At 54.5% G+C, this 21,841-nt stretch overlaps 1 protein-coding gene across 1 annotated transcript; it reads right to left on the bottom strand.

The window, feature by feature from the left end:
* Positions 1 to 725: 725 nt before the first annotated feature.
* RAB40B (RAB40B, member RAS oncogene family) lies at positions 726 to 21,446 on the bottom strand. Its single transcript, XM_077254579.1, has 7 exons — positions 21,309 to 21,446; positions 17,891 to 18,150; positions 5,429 to 5,489; positions 4,538 to 4,598; positions 2,338 to 2,415; positions 1,653 to 1,875; positions 726 to 1,298 (listed from the first exon to the last, which is right to left on the bottom strand). The coding sequence occupies exons 2-7, from the start codon at positions 18,030 to 18,032 to the stop codon at positions 1,027 to 1,029; spliced, it is 837 nt and encodes a 278-aa protein (XP_077110694.1). The 5' UTR covers positions 18,033 to 18,150; positions 21,309 to 21,446; the 3' UTR covers positions 726 to 1,026.
* Between the last annotated feature and the right edge of the window lie 395 nt (positions 21,447 to 21,841).

Here is a 21,841-nt window from a genome sequence, read left to right as displayed (position 1 = left end):
AAACAACCCACTTTGACATAGTGACAGGTCATAAAGGGACAGTTTAACCAAACTGATACATTCCACTGATTTGGGCTTGAATGTGTCACACGAAATCTTTTTGTCACGTATTATGCTCACCAGGAGTGTGGGATTCAGATCCCTGCAGATCACCAGTGATCTAAGCATAGATCACACCCCCCTCCTCCCTTCTCACACAGACCTCACGACTTTTTAAAAGACATTTATTTTTTTACTCCTTAAATATCGTTTCTTTCTCTTTATAAAACATTTCTCCAAATCACATCAAAAAATTCACAAACGCAAAAAAAAAAAAAAAAACCAAAAAACATATTCACAGTCCAAACACATCTTTGGCATTTGGGCGATACTTTTTTTTTTCTTTACTTTTTTTTTTTTTTTTTTTTTAAACTCTGCAACTCTTCTGACATCTGGTACAAAATATTAAGTTTTACAGAAATAGAAGCATATTTATATATTTATATAGAGAGTCATATGTCATCACAGAAAAAAAAAAAAAAAAAAAATGTATTAAATAAAAAATAAAAAAATTCTCACATTCCTTTCCTCACACAAACACCTGACACTTCGCGAGTGCACTTTAAGCACAACTGTGGAGCAGCCTTTGTTGTAGCGGGGGAGGAATACAGGGACCGTGGAGGTGTGGCCTGGGGAGCATGTTGCAAAAATAGAGAGCGCCCTCTAACTGGGGGGGGGGGGGGGTGTTCAATACTTAACGGGAGCACAAAATTCACATAGTAAGAATTGACTGACTAAGCTCGGAGAGAATGAGGGCGGTCTTGACTAAAGCGCCACAAAAACAAAAAAGGTCATAAAGCCGGGTCATGCCTATAAAACACGGGATTTAGGGAGGGGTTAAAAAACAAAATAAAAAGCAGCATCATATCGGGAAACCTTAACTTCCTGACGAAAAAGAGGTGTAAAGAACGTCCTTTCGCTTTACAGCTTCCTCAGGGGAAGGAGTGTAGAAGTCCCCGCCCCCGAGGATCCTTCCATGGCTCATGCTTAGGATATCTTGCAGCTGTTCCTCGTGCAGTTCTTGGGAGGGCTCTGCGGGGGGCGGATGATCTTGGCTTTTTTCACGCTGTGCCTCTTGTTGAAGTTGTTGGCGGTGAGCGAGTACGAGCGGCCGTGCATCATCCTCGCGTTCAGTCCGTTCGCCATGGAGAACGACTTCAGATGGCTTCGTAAGGCAACCGGGAGGGGGAGCTTGTCCACCAGGTGAACGGGGGTGCAGGACACGATGGCGCGGCAGCAGAGGTCCTGCAGACTCAGTACTGTGAGAAGATACAAGAGGGGGACGGTTAGGATTACGGCTTCTGGGGCCCCAATATAATATCCGTACTGGGCCACACCCCTTTATTCTCCTAGAACGTCCCTCAGGGGCCAAGCTTTACGATTCCTTCCATAACTCCACCTGGTGTTTACACCCCGCCATGTACTAGGGGCTGCTATTACATACGGTGACCTGCAGGTGGCAGTGGCGCAGCACAGACTGCCATCTGAGTACAAGTGAAGGAATGGGAACCCTTAAAGGTGCAGGGATTATTTTTTCAATAAGTCACCTGACCTCGTGCTTCAAAAATTTAAAGGGCCAGTAGCAAATGATTCAGTTTGGGGGGGTCACGTACCCTTGTTGGGCCTCCAGAGGCGGTCCATGCCATGCCGCATCAGCACAATCCTCGCAAGCTCTGTGAAGGACTCAGTGATGTTAAAGTTGCAGAGGGGGCTAACCTCGAAGAAGGTCATCCCCAGGCGCTCGGCGTAGCACTGCGCCTGCTCCGTGGACACCTGACGCTTGAACGCCAAGTGGAGCCGATTGCCCACTAGTATCTTGGGCACCCCTGGGGCATGCTGGGAAAAAAATAAAAACACATATAGCAGTGGTCACCCAGCTTTCCCAGGTCCTAAATGGCAGGTTATGCACTGTAGCTTTATGGGATAAGAAGGCAAGTACCCAGCTTTCCCAGACAGGAAAAGAAAAGTCCAAAAGCTAGGAGACAACCTCGGTAGCCATATTTGTTGTCACCCAGCTTTCCCAATGTCCCCAGCATCAAATCTGTCTTATATACCAGTGCTGGATACAAGAGACACTTAAGGCTGAGGACACTGGGAAAGCTGGGTGACAACCAGCAGGAACACCCAGTATCCCTCTAGCTTATGTCCCCCATTGCCTTTTATAGGTAAACTTGTTGTTCATGACTTCACATAACTCAGGGAGCAGATGTGCTGATCAGGGATCTGGAAAATCTGTCTGGTGGCCACATAAAAATATTCCTCTCTGTGGCGCCCCCAGTGGTCACCTCGTGATCTCACCTCGTCGATCTCCTTGATCCAGCGATCGATGCCGTCAAACGACCAACGGTTTGTGATGTCATAGACCAGGATAACGCCCTGCGGGGAGAAGACACATGATGGCGCCGCCCACAGCAGGGTAACTATCGGGGAACAGGAGGCGGCGACAACGACGATGGGCCGGGGCTCGGGGAGCAGGATGAGGAGGCGACAGGCCAAGGCTCGGGGAGGAGGAGGAAGATGACGGAACAAGGCGCGGGGAGGAGGAGGAGGCGGCGATGACGACTGGCCAGGGCTCGGGGAGGAGGATGAGGAGGCGACGACGACTGGCCAGGGCTCGGGGAGGAGGATGAGGAGGCGACGACGGGCTAAGGCTCGGGGAGGAGGCGATGACGAGCCAGGGATCGGGGAGAAGGTGGCCATGACGACTGGCCAGGGCTCGGGGAGGAGGATGAGGAGGCGACAGGCCAAGGCTCGTGGAGGAGGAGGAAGATGACGGAACAAGGCTCGGGGAGGAGGAGGCGACGGAACAAGGCTCGGGGAGGAGGAGGCGACGGAACAAGGCTCGGGGAGGAGGAGGCGACGACGGGCCAAGGCTCGGGGGAGGAGGAGGAGGCGGCGATGACGACTGGCCAGGGCTCGGGGAGGAGGATGAGGAGACTATGACGGGCTAAGGCTCGGGGAGGAGGCGGCGACGACGACGGGCCAAGGCTCGGGGAAGAGGAGGAGGCGACGGGCCAGGGCTCGGAGGATGAGGAGGCGACAGCCGGGGCTCGGGGGAGGAGGCGATGACGGGCCGGGGCTCGGGGGAGGCGGCAACGACAGGCCAGGGCTCGGGGAGGAGGATGAGGAGATGACGACGGGCTAAGGCTCGGGGAGGAGGCGACAACCGGCCAGGGCTTGGGGAGGAGGCGGCCATGATGACTGGCCAGGGCTCGGGGAGGAGGAGGATGAGGAGGCGACGACGGGCTAAGGCTCGGGGAGGAGGTGGCGACGACGACGGGCCAAGGCTCGGGGAAGAGGAGGAGGCGACGGGCCAGGGCTCGGGGGAGGAGGCGATGACGAGCCGGGGCTCGGGGGAGGCGGCGACGACAGGCCAGGGCTCGGGGAAGAGGAGGAGGTGACGGGCCAGGGCTCGGGGAAGAGGAGGAGGCGATGGTCCAGGGCTCGGGGAGGAGGAGGATAAGGAGGCAACAGCCGCGGCTCGGGGGAGGAAGCGACGACGGGCCAAGGCTCGGGGAGGAGGAGGAGGCGGAGGCGACGGGCCAGGGCTCAGGGGAAGAGGAGGATGAGGAGGTGACAGCTGGGACTCGTTTGGCTCTGCTCCACTAGAGCTGTGAGCGATTACAGCCCAGGGTTTCACAATCACGTCTGCTGCTGCTGACCTGCGGAGACGGCCGTGCTGCTGGCAGTGAGCGCGGTGACATCACGCAGCCGAGCAGATGATTACACTACGGGATATTTATACTGTCCACAAGACACAGGAATGCAGGGAACCTTAAAGGGGAAGCGCACCATTATAATGCGCTGGGGAGAAAGACTGAAACACCGAGTGTGAACAGAGGCAAAAGCTCCCGCCGGGGTACTATGGGGAACATGTACAGCAGAGGTGTCAAACTACATTCCCCGAGGGCCGCAAACAGGTCATGTTTTCAGGATTTCCTTGTATTGCACAGGTGATAATTTAATCACCTGCACAGAATGATTCCAGCACCTTGCGGAATGCTAAGGAAATCCTGAAAACATGACCTGTTGGCGGCCCTCGAGGAATGCAGTTTGACACCTCTGATGTACAGGACCTGCAGCAGGTCACCAGGACCATTAACCCCATCACTGCCCCAGACCACCAGGACCCTAACATTAACCCCCTGGACCTTTGCTGACACACTGCAGCAGAGTCCTAGGCTGGGACAGTGCTGGTGCAGTTAGCTTTAGCCCACGACTGTAACAAACCCTCAGCTGTGAGAAGTGTTAGACCTGGATGGATTTTTAGTGTCGGGAGTCAGGATATTAAGCCGAGAAGAGCGCAGGAGAATGAGGACAACAGCGGGAAAGCGGGCCTTAAAGGGGCAGTGTGCTAATGGACTGGACAACTGCTGATGTGCTCCGATAGCTTCCCTGATGTCACCCCACAGGGTCAGGACTTTATAGGGGACATCTGGGACCCCCGACCAATAGAAAAAAAATACATGGGCCCGCCCCCTGCATCACGTGACCTCACCTGAGCCCCTCTGGAATATGACCGAAAAATAGTGCAAAATCTTCCTTGTCCTGATGTGTCCCTGCGGGAGAGAACAGAGGGTTAATACACAGACATTAATGTCCCTAGTGATCCGGGATCACATCCACTCTTCCTGCGCCTGTGTCAGTCCTCACTGCTCCCCCGCATTATATTCCTGGGATTTCTGACCTCCTGCACTATTTATTTTAGGTTTATATGCAAACTTTTTTTTTTATTTTATTGTTTTTGTTTTTCCCCCGGGTGTTTTTTTTTTTTATTTTTATTTTTTTATTATTATTATTAACGATTTTTACCTTTACTTTATTTTTAATTATTAATTAAATAATAATTATTATTAATATTATTATTATTTATTATTATTAATTATTTTTCCTTCAATATATATATTTTTTTTATTTGAAATTATATTACTTTAAAAAATTACAATAATTATGAAAGCTTAAAAAAAGTGAAACTAAAAATACTAGAAAAAAATATTACAAAGTTAAAATATTTTAATTGTTTCCCTTCAGTGGTTTTTTTTATCATTATTTTTTTTTTTCATCAATATTTTGAAGTATTTTTTATACATTCATTTTTATTCCCTTCCTTTTTATTATATTTTATGTACAATCTTTTCTTGTATATTTATCTATATTTTTTACCTTGTTTTTGTCTCCTTTGGAGTTTCCCAATAATTATTATTTTTTTTTACTTTTTATTTACAATCCAGACTTTTCAGCTTGCACACAGATGTAGACACATTTCTGGTTCCTGCAGCCACCACCAGAGGGCGCTGACTGTGTGTACACCATGAGCATGCAGACATTAGGCGTGAGCTCCCCCTGGTGGCGGCTCCTCACAGTCAGGATTCTAACGTCTCCTACTCACCAGAGCTGCAGTTTTATGCGGCGTCCGTCCAGCAGTATGGTCGTGGTCTTGTAGTCGATGCCTGCGGGGAGAGAGGAGTATTAGTAAATGTATGACAGCAGCAGCAATGCACACAGATACACTAATTAATGAGGATCTGTTGGGTGCCGGATTACCAGATATTCTGGATTATCAGGACAGACTCTTGGGTACATGCGTGTACGGCAGTGGCATGCTGGGAGTTGTAGTTGGAGGGACAGTGCAGCAGGTTGTAATCAGGCTGCGGTGTGTCACGGTGCGTGTGGTGGTGGATGGTGGGCGTAGCGGGGGAGTGTGTCACCGCGGGAACACTGGCTGCACCGACGCTCTGCGTTCGCTGATTATTTTAAACCCAGCAGAAAATCAGTGAATTAATTTATCGAGCTGCCATGTCCTCCAACATATCCTCCGACAGGATGGGTGAAGGCAGAGGAAGGAGGAGAGCAGCAAGGGGTGAGAGGTGGGGAGCAGAGACTGTAGGGGGACAAGGGGTGAAGGGCAAGGAGCGGAGACTGTAGGGGGACAAGGGGTGAAGGGTGGAGAGCGGAGACTGTAGGGAGACAAGGGGTGAAGGGCAGGGAGCGGAGACTGTAGGGAGACAAGGGGTGAAGGGCAGGGAGCGGAGACTTTATGGGGACAAGGGGTGAAGGGCGGAGACTGTATGGGGACAAGGGGTGAAGGGCGGAGACTGTATGGGGACAAGGGGTGAAGGGCGGAGAGCGGAGACTGTAGGGAGACAAGGGGTGAAGGGCGGGGTGCGGAGACTGTAGGGGGGACAAGAAGTGAAGACCAGGGAGCGGAGACTGTAGGGGGACAAGGGTTGAAGAGCGGGGAGCGGAGACTGTAGGGGGACTAGGGTTGAAGAGAGAAGAGCGGAGACTGTAGGGGGACTAGGATTGAAGAGCGTGGAGCGGAGACTGTAGGGGGACAAGGGGTGAAGGGCAGAGAGCGGAAACTGTAGGGGGACAAGGGGTGAAGGGCGGAGACAGAGGGGGATTGGGGACAAAAGAAAGAGCAGGATCAAGGGTTGAAGAGTGGGGAGTGGAGACTGGGGGGGGCTGTGGACAAGAGATGACGAGTGGGAAGCAGAGACTGTGGGGGGACTAGGGTTGAAGGGCGGAGAGCGGAGACTGTAGGGGGACAAGGGGTGAAGGGCGGAGAGCAGAGACTGTAGGGGGACAAGGGGTGAAGGGCGGGGAGCGGAGACTGTATGGGGATAAGGGGTAAAGGGCGGAGAGCGGAGACCGTAGGTAGACAAGGGGTGAAGGGCGGGGAGCGGAGACTGTAGGGGGACATGGGTTGAAGGGTGGGGAGCAGAGACTGTAGGGGGACAAGGGGTGAAGGGCGGGGAGCGGAGACTAAGGGGACAAGACGTGAAGGGCGGGGAGCGGAGACTTTATGGGGACAAGGAGTGAAGGGCGGGGAGCAGAGACTGTAGGGGTACAAGGGGTGAAGGGCAGAGACTAGGGGGACAAGGGGTTAAAGGCGGGGAGAGGAGACTGTAGGGGGGACAAAGGGTGAAGGGCGAAGAGGGGGGAACAAAGGGTGAAGGGCGAAGAGAGGAGACTGTAGGGGACAAGGGGTGAAGGGCGAAGACTGTAGGGAGACAAGGGGTGAAGGGCGGAGAGCGGAGACTGTAGGGGGACAAGGGGTGAAGGGCGGAGAGCAGAGACTGTAGGGGGACAAGGGGTGAAGGGCGGGGAGCGGAGACTGTATGGGGATAAGGGGTAAAGGGCGGAGAGCGGAGACCATAGGTAGACAAGGGGTGAAGGGCGGGGAGCGGAGACTGTAGGGGGACATGGGTTGAAGGGCGGGGAGCGGAGACTTTATGGGGACAAGGAGTGAAGGGCGGGGAGCAGAGACTGTAGGGGTACAAGGGGTGAAGGGCAGAGACTAGGGGGACAAGGGGTTAAAGGCGGGGAGAGGAGACTGTAGGGGGGACAAAGGGTGAAGGGCGAAGAGAGGAGACTGTAGGGGACAAGGGGTGAAGGGCGAAGACTGTAGGGAGACAAGGGGTGAAGGGCGGAGAGCGGAGACTGTAGGGGGACAAGGGGTGAAGGGCGGAGAGCGGAGATTGTAGGGAGACAAGGGGTGAAGGGCGGAGAGCGGAGACTGTAGGGGACAAGGTGAAGGGCAGAGAGCAGAGACTGTAGGGGGACAAGGGGTGAAGGGCAGAGCAGACTCTGTAGGGGGACAAGGGCTGAAGAGCGGGGATGTAGGGGGACAAAGGTTGAAGAGCGAGGAGCGGAGACTGTAGGGGGACTAGGGTTGAAGAGCGGGGAGCGGAGACTGTAGAGGGACAAGGGTTGAAGGGCAGAGAGCAGAGACTGTAGGGGTCAAGGGGAAGGGCAGAGAGCGGAGATTGTTGGGGGACAAGGGGTGAAGGGCGGGGAGCGGAGACTGTAGGGGGACAAGGGGTGAAGGGCAGAGACTAGGGGGATGAGGGGTAAAGGGCGGGGAGAGGAGACTGTAGGGCAGAGGTCCCCAACAATTGACCTTGAGAGCCACATCCAGCCTTGAGAGAGGGTCGCGAGCCACATTCAGCTCCCCCCCCCCCTCACAATAGTGGCAACCAAAGCCCCCCATTACAGGCATAATGGTTGACCAAAGCTTTTCCAGAAAAATCACGCCAAAGCAGTATACTAAGATCCAGGGGTTCCCACAATACCCCCATTCAGTATTCTCCTATAAAGCACTCCCAAGACACTGTCACATCCAGCTTCAAACATCTCCTCTGATAGGGGTTTTGAGATGATTTAAGTATGGTACGCTGGAGACAAGATGATACCACCTAAGACCAGTATATGTGCGTCCAGATCTGCTCTTCTGTGCAGGGCTGCTCACAAAATTCACCATTTTCAGATTTGCTCTTCATACCGGTTTGCTAGAACTGGAGCTAATTCACCAAGCTGACAGACAGCTGCGAGCCACAATTCATGGGACCGCGAGCCACATGTGGCTCCCGTGCAACAGATTGGGGACCCCTGCTGTAGCGGGACAAAGGGTGAAGGGAGAAGACTGTATGGGGACATGGCGTTTAGGGGGCGGGGAGAGGAGACTGTAGGGGGACAAAGGGTGAAGGGCAGAGACTGTAGGGGGACAAGGGGTGAAGGGCGGGGAGCGGAGACTGTAGTGAGTGAGACAAGGGGTGAAGGGTGGGGAGAGGAGACTGTAGGGGGACAGGGGGTGAAGGGCGGAGAGCGGAGACTGTAAGGAGACAGGGGGTGAAGGGCGGAGAGCGGAGACTGTAAGGAGACAAGGGGTGAAGGGCGGAGAGGGGAGGCTGTAGGGGGACAAGGGGTGAAGGGCTGAGAGCAGAGACTGTAGGGGGACAAGGGGTGAAGGGCAGAGAGCAGAGACTGTAGGGGGACAAGGGGTGAAGTGCAGAGAGCGGAGACTGTAGGGGGACAAGGGGTGAAGGGCAGAGCAGAGACTGTAGGGGGACAAGGGGTGAAGGGCAGAGACTGTAGGGGGACAAGGGGTGAAGGGCGGGGAGCAGAGACTGTAGTGAGTGAGACAAGGGGTGAAGGGTGGGGAGAGGAGACTGTAGGGGGACAGGGGGTGAAGGGCGGAGAGGGGAGGCTGTAGGGGGACAAGGGGTGAAGGGCAGAGAGCAGAGACTGTAGGGAGACAAGGGGTTAAGGGCAGAGAGTGGAGACTTTAGGGGGACAAAGGTTGAAGAGCAGGGAGCGGAGACTGTAGGGGGACTAGGGTTGAAGAGCGGGGAGTGGAGACTGTAGAGGGACAAGGGGTGAAGGGCAGAGACTGTAGGGGGACAAGGGGTGAAGGGCAGGGAGCGGAGACTGTAGGGGGACAAGGGGTGAAGGGCGGAGAGCAGAGACTGTAGGGGGACAAGGGGTGAAGAGCGGGGAGTGGAGACTGTAGAGGGACAAGGGGTGAAGGGCAGAGAGCAGAGACTGTAGGGGGACAAGGGGTGAAGGGCAGGGAGCGGAGACTGTAGGGGGACAAGGGGTGAAGGGCGGAGAGCAGAGACTGTAGGGGGACAAGGGGTGAAGGGCGGAGAGCAGAGACTGTAGGGGGACAAGGGGTGAAGGGCGGAGAGCAGAGACTGTAGGGGGACAAGGGGTGAAGGGCAGAGACTAGAGGGACAAAGGGTGAAGGGCGGGGAGCGGTGACTGTAGAGGGACAAGGGGTGAAGGGCGGAGAGCGGAGACTGTAGGGGGACAAGGGGTGAAGGGCGGAGACAGAGGGGGACTGGGGATAAAAGAAAGCGAGGGAACAAGGGTTGAAGAGTGGGGAGTGAAGACTGGGGGGACTGTGGACAAGAGATGACGAGTGGGAAGCAGAGACTGTGGGGGGGGGAACAAGAGGCAAAGTGCGAGGACTGGGGAGGAGAGTGAGGAGAGAAAGCTGCGAGACTCTGATGGGGAGGGGAATGTCAGTGCACAGGACAGGCGGGTGCTTGCTGCAGCTACAGCCGGCTCTTGGTGGAGATGAAACGGTCGCACATCACGGCTATTACATGTGGTAACACGACCATGGGAAACTAAAGGCCGCTCTGCTGTGTGAGAACTGCTCTGTCCTTTGGGGACAGTGATCTCCCAGGAGGGAAATCAGGGTGGCTTTACCCCGAGTTACTGGAAGACACGTCTTCGTTCCTCCAGCTTTTGAGAAACCTGGGTTACACAGTCACCGCCATATTACCTTCCCATAACCGGATTTGTTGGGTTCTTTTTTTCTATTTTGGGGGCATGTTTCCTATGGAGGCAGCATGTCCGCCCCCCGGCTGTGGCTGGAAATTTCCCATTCCCCTCAGGTCCGTGGTGTCGTTGTTGTCGTTTCTCAGGGGCCTCATTAGCTATTCAACAAGCGGCAGCGTGGAAGAAGCCGGACATGAGTGGAATAATTCAGCGCCGGGGCCTCGGCAGAACAAACGCAGCAGTGTCTTCTGTAATGAAGCCACGCCGGCACTTTAAATGTGTGGGAGGGGTCACAAGACATCGAGTCAAAGGGGAGGAGCTTACTAAAATCGACACTTAGTAATTTAATCGAGACATGAAGAGTGCCCTGTAACCATGGAAACACATAGGTCTGCATAGGAGATGCGTACACAAAACGATATAGCGATTACACGCCCGGGTCTGACAACCTTTACTGACAACTAGAAGGCTGCAGTCACGTGGTTTCCCGGGCCATGACGGGTGTCGCTCTCCCATAGCTGGAGGCTCATGAAATATTCACCGTCTGCCTCGTTCACTTAATTATTTACCACCAGAGCTGCGCTCATCATATAGGTCCCCGCCTCGGATGCCGCCATCGCCAGGGCTCGTCGGGAACGCCGCGAAAATCACAGCTGTCACAGACGCCGCCACATTACCTTACAGGAGGCAACATGGCTTCATGTAGCTCATCTTAAAGGTATTTTCCATATCCCAGTAAAGGTCGTCAGGAGGGTGGGAACGCAAGGAGACGAGCCCTGCGGGGGGTAAAATCAACACCGGCTGCCATTTTTTATTGTTGTTGCCCAGCAACAACAAAAAGGGATTCCCGTCACTATGGAAACCTGAATGACGGCAGCCATATTGGTTGCGGCCCTGCTTTTCCCATACGAGAGGACGACTTCACACTTATCCAGGTGCTATTTTCAGGCGACCATTTGCCCCTAGAGGGGCCCCTTCAAATATCCCACATGCCGCCATTATGATATACAGGAGAAGAGGAGTTGCCCCCCGGCAACCAATCAAATCAGTTCTTTCATTTTCTGTCCAAATTCTGATTGGTGGCTGGAGAGAAGCAATAAATCCCCTTTGTTTCGGGCATCCAATCAGATCAACCCTCTCACTTTCTACGTCGAAGTTGGGAAATGAAAGCTGGAATGTGATTGGTTACTTCGGGTAACCAGGCAAGAAGAATTGCTGCTAGCAACCAATTTACTCTAGCTGGTTGCTAGGGGGGCAAATAAGAAGTTGCCACTGTTGCCGTGATGCTATAATTGTGGTGTGGCGAATTCACACAATTTCAGAAGATTGGGAGGTCCGGGCCCATGTGGGTGAGGGGTCGCTTTTTAGCAGAACACGAGGTGCGGGCGGCAATGACGACTCATTTCTGGAGCTGCCTCTGCTCTTGTCGCGAGTTATGTCCAGGGAGGGGGGTCTGGAGGATGAGGAACGCGAGAGGCGAAGGGTTAACCAGTATAATTAGTGGCTCTGGGCCCATCGTCAGGGTGTAATTACACAGGGTGGGTGAGAGGGGGCGTTACCACCATCTGTGAGTATATAATTACCCGACCGCCCCCCTGGTGACAGCAGCGGCCGGCCCTCCATGACTGAATTCTGGGGGCCGCCACCGCTGACTATAGAATGTAGAGGAGTGCGGGGACGGCGTGGTATTATGTAAGAACTGCGGGGGAGAGGGGATGACGGGGAGGACGAGGATGTCAAACAGGGTCTAACAGACCATCTCCTAAATGTGAGTCCTGTGTGTAGGGGGTGATGGCAGATGACGGGGAGAGATGGGGGGCAACCTGTGGCGGGTGACCATGGCAGACGGCGGCAGGGGGTAACACAGGTAAGCGGTGGGTTCTGTGGGGGGGAGGTGGGTGGCGGCACCGACAAATGCCGGGGACTGTGGGGGGTACTGTGGACGGATCCCGCTGGAGCGCAGACCTTTTACCAGACTCTCGCATAGACGGGGTTTTCCGCCATCTGCAGACCGTGACCTCCGAGCGTCCTCGAATCTCCGTCCAAGTGCAAAGTGGTTAATTTGAGGCAGCTGCTGCTGATGATTACAGCAAACATAACCGCCCCCCTGAGAACGCCGACCAAGAGAAGGGGCCCCGGGATTCACCGTCACGGCCCATCACTGTACAATCTGCCGGACTTTTCTTCCCTTCTACTCCAGTCGCATCCAAAGCTGCACTGAGAAATCACTGTATATGGGCACACTGGTACCCCCGCAGCCTCCAGTACTTGACACTCGCTCTCATGCATGATCAGAGTGCTCACTCCTCTCCGGGAGCGGAGAAAGCAGATTCCAGCCGGAGTCGGACCAAGTTTCATCTTGGGGACCTATTGCCCTGGTGCATCCTGGGAAGGCACTGCTGCTACTTATTCAATCGCTTTTCACAGCTGAGGATTTGTTACAGGCTTGTGTGATAGCCATAGTGTGAAATTCCAATAATCCGGAATGCCACGCGCAAATATCCTCAATCATCGGAAATCGGCTACAAAGTGACTGCGCCGCCCCTTTAAGTCCCCCCTCCCCATAGGATGACATTAATAAAGCGGCGGAATATTCCGTGGCGGAGGCTGCTGGGAGCGGAGTGACAGCTCCGGAGCGGTGACGACCATCTAATTATTCCGTGTGAGCGCCCGCTCTTCAGAAAATCACTCTTTGTGCCAATGTGGAAGGAACAGCGGCAGGTGGGCGTGCGGCACCGAACGTGCAGGCGAGCAAATTACTTTCCTGGCAGCTGCTGACGCTTAAAGGGGTACGGCTCCGAAATATTGACCAGGCGCAGGATCACAGGGCGACAGGTAGCAGAGGGAGTAATGAAGGGGTGAAATCTTCCCCCAGTGCAGACGTGGAGGAACGTGAACCATGTGCAGCACCGATACTGGGGTGTAAACATCGAGCCGCCAGCCAAGATCTGGATTATCCAAGCTCGGCCGTCCAAAGTCATCGCCCGTGCCAAGGACTCGGTATGTGCGAGGGAACGGCTGCCAAGAGCCAGCAGATACTACACCTCACTCCGAGCAGCAAACACCAATCTCACCCCCGAGGGTTAACACAGGAGAACCTCCGGAGCAGCACTCGGAGTTCTGCACAAATCCGAAGATCAAAGTCGCCCACGTCCATTCATGTGCAACCTGCAATAAAGAGTCTGAAAAATGATGATTGATACGCATCAGTGTCTTTCACACCACGAGCATGGGCATGCCGCCATCCCCCACAGAGACCATCATCCTCAGGTTAATCAGGAGAAAGGGCCGAGGAGGCGACCACGGGAGAAGAGGGAAGACGGAGACCACGGGAGAAGAGGGAAGACGGCGACCACGGGAGAAGAGGGAAGACGGCGACCACGGGAGAAGAGGGAAGACGGCGACCACGGGAGAAGAGGGAAGACGGCGACCACGGGAGAAGAGGGAAGACGCGACCACGGGAGAAGAGGGAAGACGGAGACCACGGGAGAAGAGGGAAGACGGAGACCACGGGAGAAGAGGGAAGACGGCGACCACGGGAGAAGAGGGAAGACGGCGACCACGGGAGAAGAGGGAAGACGGCGACCACGGGAGAAGAGGGAAGACGGCGACCACGGGAGAAGAGGGAAGACGGCGACCACGGGAGAAGAGGGAAGACGGCGACCACGGGAGAAGAGGGAAGACGGCGACCACGGGAGAAGAGGGAAGACGGCGACCACGGGAGAAGAGGGAAGACGGCGACCACGGGAGAAGAGGGAAGACGGCGACCACGGGAGAAGAGGGAAGACGGCGACCACGGGAGAAGAGGGAAGACGGCGACCACGGGAGAAGAGGGAAGACGGCGACCACGGGAGAAGAGGGAAGACGGCGACCACGGGAGAAGAGGGAAGACGGCGACCACGGGAGAAGAGGGAAGACGGCGACCACGGGAGAAGAGGGAAGACGGCGACCACGGGAGAAGAGGGAAGACGTGACCACGGGAGAAGAGGGAAGACGGCGACCACGGGAGAAGAGGGAAGACTGCGACCACAGGAAAAAAGGACCGAGGCGACCACAGGAGAAAAGGGCCGAGGGAGGCTAAGAGACAGGCGTTTTAGGGGTTTAAAAAGGATGAATAAGTATGACCTGGATTCTAGAAGGAATTCCCACCAAGAACGCCCACAGTCTTATTCATCTCATAACTATCAATAAAAATGTCCACCCAATCCCCCGCACAGCATGATGACTGTGGCAGTGACTTATCCCCCTCGAGAACACAGGATCGGGCATGCTGACCGTCACCATGCCCAATAGTTTTTTTTTCTTTTTTTCATATGCCAGAATAACACACTATGGACAGCTGGCTGGTGGATTCTGGTTGACCTTCATCTTGGGAGTGTGGTGGCTTTGGCCAGTATGAAGTCATCCGTGAGCACCAGTATCTCCCAGTACGGTATCCTGGTGAAAGAGTCAGCAGCAAACCTTGGTTTCTTTCTAGAACAGCGCCACACCTGACCACAGGTCGTACCTGGTACTGCAGCCATATCCATAATTACTTCACTACATGGCGACCGCCCATAGACCGAGAGGAAAGCAGCCATGTTTTTGGTGGCTCCCCTATCTGTGGAAAGCCTACGACCAGTGCTCACGGGTAACTAGTTTCCAGTGAATTAACCATTTATAAACCAGAGAAGATCTGCAGAACTGGCAGTGCTCTCAAACAATGCAACATCTCCACACTTAAAGGGCCGGACATGCAATTAAAGCTCCGTGCCCCTCGGACGATCCCTTTTCCTCCTCACATTTCCTGTATCCTGGATTCTCGCTCTCCTTCCATCACAAGTCGGACAGGAAATACTGAGAAAAATTCAGGGAGCAAGAGGAGTCAGGGCGGCCATATATTGGGCCTAGGTGCTGGGAGTGCATGCTGGGAGTTGTAGTTTTCCAACAACCAACAAGATGTTCTGCCTGAGATCAGCCTACAGGGCTAAAGGTCTCCTGCCAATGTGCTCTGCTCTGTCATCATGATTTGGAGGGCACCGGGGAAATCTCATAAAATATGCCCAATCCTTCTTATTCCCACGGATGTGATGGCGGCGTGTCACGGCAAGAATCAGCCTGCAGATGGGAGACGGAGTGTGACATCATGGTGTCTGGAGAACCGGTAGAGCAGGTTGTACGGGAGCGATCTGTGATCCTGCACTGATTAGATGGGAACGGGGTCTGAGCTCCATGAGATGGGAAGAAAATCTGAAAGCGTCCTCCATGGTCGGGCAGCCGCCCGGCGCTTTCCATCCTCCGCGACAGAGGCAGCCGCCCGGCGCTTTCCATCCTCCGCGACAGAGGCAGCCGCCAAGCGCTTTACATTCTCCGCGACAGAGGCAGCCGCCAAGCGCTTTCCATCCTCCGCGACAGAGGCAGCCACCTGGCCCCGCCACAACAGAGGCAGCCACCTGGCCCCTCCAACCCTCCGTGACAGAGGTAGCCGCCCGGCCCCTCCAGCCCTCCGCAACAGAGGCAGCCGCGCTCGCTCAGCACCCGATATGTGATGGCAGAGATCTGGACATGGCGGTGCCTCTCAGCAGCAGGTTGTGGCTCATGCTCAGGAGCCTTCCTCTGTCCCGTTAGTGCTGCGGGGGTCCGGGTCAGACACATATGACCGTACACAGCGTCCAGAGACCAATGCAGAACTAGGTCAACAGAATATCCATGAGGTACCTGTCCTCTCAAGAAGGGAAATCCTTAATCCTGCTGTGCGAGAAAGTTCTGAGGAATGATGATCATGGTGCGGCTCCCCCCAACACAGGGGCTTATAGGGTTACACTGCGGTCCCGAATTAACCTAGAAGTCGGCAAAATCCTCATAATCCAGTACGTAACAGAAATAATCCAACGCCAGAAGAACTGTGCCGGATAACTGGGCAGACCTTGGTGGGTCACCAGCAGCCCCAGTGTGGTGATGGTACATACATAAAGGGGTCTCCAGCTGGAGACCCCAGGGCACATCACAGGTGTAGTCTGGCTGATGCATATGATAAGATCACATGACTGTGCAAGAAAAGGGATCACCGGCCCAGGACCGCACCTTGCTCGCGGCTCAGGGAGTCGCCCTCGACGGGTGAGAAAGTTACCGCAGCTCCTAAGGGTCTCACAGCGGAAAGGAGAGAAGCGCTGGAGGATCTGTCATTACATAACTGTGCTGAGGACTCGTTGCATTGTGTCAGCCTACACTGCAACGCTCCTAGCAGCTGCAGAAGCAGGACCTCAGGGCATGCTGGCACTTATAGTGCTGGAAAGATAAAGGTTCCAGATCATTGCCTGGGATATAAACTGAGGAAGGTGACGGGAGCGATGGATATTTGTATCTATAGCAAAGCCTGTATTATAGCGGCACTGAAATCAAGGAGGATTTATGTAACACGTCAAATTAACTCGACAAAGTCTGGAGACAAATCACTGTTCTCCCAACACCACAAAAACCGGGAGAAGCTCAAACCATCAGAACCACAACTGTAGTAAAAAGACGCCACAAATCTGACTGCATCAGTAACCGGAGGACTTCACAACAGTCCATCCATCAAGTGCAGAGAAATAATACCGCCGAGAAAGATAACAAGCATCATACCTACTATAATACTACACCTATGTACAAGAATATAACTACTATAATACTGCTCCTATGTACAAGAATATAACTACTATAATACTGCTCCTATGTACAAGAATATAACTACTATAATACTGCTCCTATGTACAAGAATATAACTACTATAATACTGCCCCTATGTACAAGAATATAACTACTATAATACTGCCCCTATGTACAAGAATATAACTACTATAATACTGCTCCTATATACAAGAATATAACTACTATAATACTGCTCCCTATGTACAAGAATATAACTACTATCATACTGCCCCTATGTACAAGAATATAACTACTATAATACTGCTCCTATGTACAAGAATATAACTACTATAATACTGCCCCTATGTACAAGAATACAACTACTATAATACTGCCCCCTATGTACAAGAATACAACTACTATAATACTGCCCCCTATGTACAAGAATACAACTACTATAATACTGCCCCCTATGTACAAGAATATAACTACTATAATACTGTCCCTATGTACAAGAATATAACTACTATAATACTGCTCCTATGTACAAGAATATAACTACTATAATACTGATCCTATGTACAAGAATATAACTAATACTGCTCCTATGTACAAGAATATAACTACTATAATACTGTCCCTATGTACAAGAATATAACTACTATAATACTGCCCCCTATGTACAAGATTATAACTACTATAATACTGCCCCTATGTACAAGAATATAACTACTATAATACTGCTCCTATGTACAAGAATATAACTACTATCATACTGCCCCTATGTACAAGAATATAACTACTATAATACTGCTCCTATGTACAAGAATATAACTAATATCATACTGCCCCTATGTACAAGAATATAGCTACTATAATACTGCTCCTATATACGGGAATATAACTACTATAATACTGCCCCCTATGTACAAGAATATAACTACTATAATACTGCCCCTATGTACAAGAATATAACTACTATAATACTGCCCCTATGTACAGGAATATAACTGCTATAATACTGCTCCTATGTACAAGAATATAACTACTGTAATACTGCCTCCTATGTACAAGAATATAACTACTATAATACTGCTCCTATATAATAGAATATAACTTCTATAATGCTGCCCCCTGGTGGTCCTGCATAGAGGGGTACAGATAGGAGACTCACCCATGTTATAGCCATACGGGGACTCGGTGGCGCCGTCCTGCAGACTGGCCAGGATTTCCCCTTTCCCCACATCGCTGTCCCCAACCAGCAGGAACTTCAGCAGGAAGTCATACGCTTTGGCCGGACTTGCTCTGTGGGTCATTCTCCTTCCTGAGAGACTCTGCAGTTCGGGGGTCCTCAGCCCATCATGAGATCTGGCAGATGGAGGGTCACACAGATTTAACAGTCGGGAGACTCATGTCCGCAATCCGGGGGAAAGTCTGAGGACGAACAACAGAATGTTAGGATGAAAGAAGCAAAAGAGCAGAAACACAATGGACAACACGGATATTGTGAGATGCTCAGTAGTGTGTGTGGCCTCCACGTGCCTATATGACCTCCCTGCAATGCCTGGGCATGCTCCTGATGAGGCGGCGGATGGTCTCCTGAAGGATCTCCTCCCAGACCTCGACTAAAGCATCTGCCAACTCCTGGACAGTCTGTGGTGCAACGTGGCGTTGGTGGATGGTGCGAGACATGATGTCCCAGATGTGTTCAACCGGATTCGGGTCTGGGGAACGGGCGGGCCAGTCCATAGCTTCAATGCCTTCATCTTGAAGGAACTGCTGACACAATCCAGCCACATGAGGTCTGGCATTGTCCTGCATTAGGAGGAACCCTGGGCCAATCACACCAGCATATGATCTCACAAGGGGTCTGAGGATCTCATCTCGGTACCTAATGGCAATCAGGCTACCTCAGGTGAGCACATGGAGGGCTGTGCGGCCCTCCAAAGAAATGCCACCCCACACCATTACTGACCCACTGCCAAACCGGTCATGCTGAAGGATGTTGCAGGCAGCAAATCGCTCTCCACGGCGTCTCCAGACTCTGTCACGTCTGTCGCATGTGCTCAGTGTGAACCTGCTTTCATCTGTGAAGAGCACAGGGCGCCAGTGGCAAATTTGCCAATCCTGGTGTTCTGTGGCAAATGCTAAGCGTCCGACACGGTGTTGGGCTGTGAGCACAACCCCCATCTGTGGACATCGGGCACTCAGACCAGCCTCATGGAGTCGGTTTCTAACCATTTGTGCAGACACATGCACATTTGTGGCCTGCTGGAGGTCATTTTGCAGGGCCCTGGCAGTGCTCCTCCTGTTCCTCCTTGCACAAAGGCTGGAGTAGCGGTCCTGCTGCTGGGTTGTTGCCCTCCTATGGCCCCCTCCACATCTCCTGGTAGCGCCTCCAGCCTCTGGACACTACGCTGACAGATACAGCAAACCTTCTTGCCACAGCTTGCATTGATGTGCCATCCTGGATGAGCTGCACTAACTGAGCCTCTTGCTAACACGAGTGTGAAAACACAACCAACATTCAAAAGTGACCAAAACATCAGCCAGGAAGCATTGGTACTGACATGTGGTCTGTGGTCCCCACCTGCAGAACCACTCCTTTATTGAGGGGGTCTTGATAACTGCCAATAATTTCCATCTGTTGTCTATTCCACTGATTGTCACTTCCTAAGTGGACAGTTTGATTTCACAGAAGTTCCATTTACTTGGAGTTATATTCTGTTGTTTAAGGGTATGTGTCCACGTTCAGGAAATGCTGAGTGTTTGACGCTGCGTAGAGCCGCAGCGTCAAACATGCAGCGTCCAGATGTTACAGCATAGTGGAGGGGATTTCATGAAATCCCGTCTCCACTATGCATTAAAAGACGCATGCGGCAGAGCCTCGAAAACGGACATGCGGAACGCAGCATGTCCTTACAATGCAGAAACAACGCAAGAACAACGCAGGTGACCTGACAGTGACCTGCGGAAAATCCGGACCAAATCCTGATGCAATCCTGAACGTGGACACATAACCTAAGTGTTCGCTTTATTTTATTCAGGAGTGTAGATTACCTCCGCCCCCCCCCTCTCTCTCCCCCCCGCACACCTCCGGCCCCCTCCCCCCCGCACACACCTCCGGCCCTCTCTCTCCCCCCCCCCACACCTCCGGCCCCCCCTCTCTCCCGCACACCTCCGGCCCTCTCTCCCCCCCCCGCACACCTCCGGCCCCCCTCTCTCAACCCCCGCACACCTCCGGCCCCCCCTCTCTCCCGCACACCTCCGGCCCCCCTCTCTCTCTCCCCCCGTACACCTCCAGCCCCCCCTCTCTCCCGCACACCTCCGGCCCCCCTCTCTCTCCCCCCGCACACCTCCGGCCCCCCTCTCTCTCTCCCCCCGCACACCTCCGGCCCCCCCTCTCTCCCGCACACCTCCGGCCCCCTCTCTCTCTCCCCCCCCCCGCACACCTCCGGCCCCCCCTCTCTCCCGCACACCTCCGGCCCCCCCTCTCTCCCGCACACCTCCGGCCCCCCTCTCTCTCTCCCCCCGCACACCTCCAGCCCCCCCTCTCTCCCGCACACCTCCGGCCCCCCTCTCTCTCTCCCCCCGCACACCTCCAGCCCCCCCTCTCTCCCGCACACCTCCGGCCCCCCTCTCTCTCCCCCCGCACACCTCCGGCCCCCCTCTCTCTCTCCCCCCGCACACCTCCGGCCCCCCCTCTCTCCCGCACACCCCCGGCCCCCTCTCTCTCTCCCCCCCCCCCCCCCCCCCGCACACCTCCGGCCCCCCCTCTCTCCCGCACACCTCCGGCCCCCCTCTCTCTCCCCCCGCACACCTCCGGCCCCCCTCTCTCTCTCCCCCCGCACACCTCCGGCCCCCCCTCTCTCCCGCACACCTCCGGCCCCCCTCTCTCTCCCCCCGCACACCTCCGGCCCCCCTCTCTCAACCCCCGCACACCTCCGGCCCCCCCTCTCTCCCGCACACCTCCGGCCCCCTCTCTCTCCCCCCGCACACCTCCGGCCCCCCTCTCTCTCCCCCCGCACACCTCCGGCCCCCCCTCTCTCCCGCACACCTCCGGCCCCCTCTCTCCCCCCGCACACCTCCGGCCCCCCTCTCTCTCTCCCCCCGCACACCTCCGGCCCCCCCTCTCTCCCGCACACCTCCGGCCCCCCTCTCTCTCCCCCCCGCACACCTCCGGCCCCCTCTCTCTCTCCCCCCCCCCCCGCACACCTCCGGCCCCCTCTCTCTCTCCCCCCCCCGCACACCTCCGGACCCCCCTCTCTCCCGCACACCTCCGGCCCCCCTCTCTCTCCCCCCCGCACACCTCCGGCCCCCTCTCTCTCTCCCCCCCCCCGCACACCTCCGGCCCCCTCTCTCTCTCCCCCCCCCCCCGCACACCTCCGGCCCCCTCTCTCTCTCCCCCCCCCGCACACCTCCGGACCCCCCTCTCTCCCGCACACCTCCGGCCCCCCTCTCTCTCCCCCCCGCACACCTCCGGCCCCCTCTCTCTCTCCCCCCCCCCCGCACACCTCCGGCCCCCTCTCTCTCTCCCCCCCCCGCACACCTCCGGACCCCTCACTCTCCCGCACACCGTGCACCACACTCACCTCTCCCGTCTCCAGCAGAAGCGATTCTGCCAGACGTGGAGAATGCTGCTCAGCCTGACAGCTCCCGTCCTGCCTCTCGGCCCCTGATTGGCCAGTGTGACAGTTGCTATGGGATCAGCCTCCTCCTAATGGCTAATCATCCCGTCAGTCACATTGTGGGCGGATCTTTATCCTGCTCCTCAGTTCGCCTCCAGGTATAAGGAAAAGCAGGCGTGACCAGGAAAAGCGATGGGCGGGACGTGGGCGGGGCCTCTGTTGTTTACAAACGCGCGTTGAACTCTTGGAGCATGCGCAAATCATTGATTGTCAGTGTGCGGCAAAGTCAGCTGTTCTCACATACAGAACCAGAAAGTGTCATTACTCATCTAGGTACATGAGACACGTGACTGATTCCGTATCCCACACCCCCAACTGCAGTGTGTGCAGATCTCCCCTATATATGTCTCCCGTCCTCCTGTCCTCCCCTCTATATGTCTCCTGTCCTCCTGATCTCTCCTCTATGTCTCCCGCCCTCCTGATCTCTCCTCTATGTC

The sequence above is a fragment of the Ranitomeya variabilis genome, chromosome 4 (assembly GCF_051348905.1).
Source record: "Ranitomeya variabilis isolate aRanVar5 chromosome 4, aRanVar5.hap1, whole genome shotgun sequence".
Lineage (NCBI taxonomy): Eukaryota > Metazoa > Chordata > Amphibia > Anura > Dendrobatidae > Ranitomeya > Ranitomeya variabilis.
The sequence above is the reverse complement of the archived record's forward strand: the minus strand, read 5'-3'. Positions and strand labels throughout refer to the sequence as shown.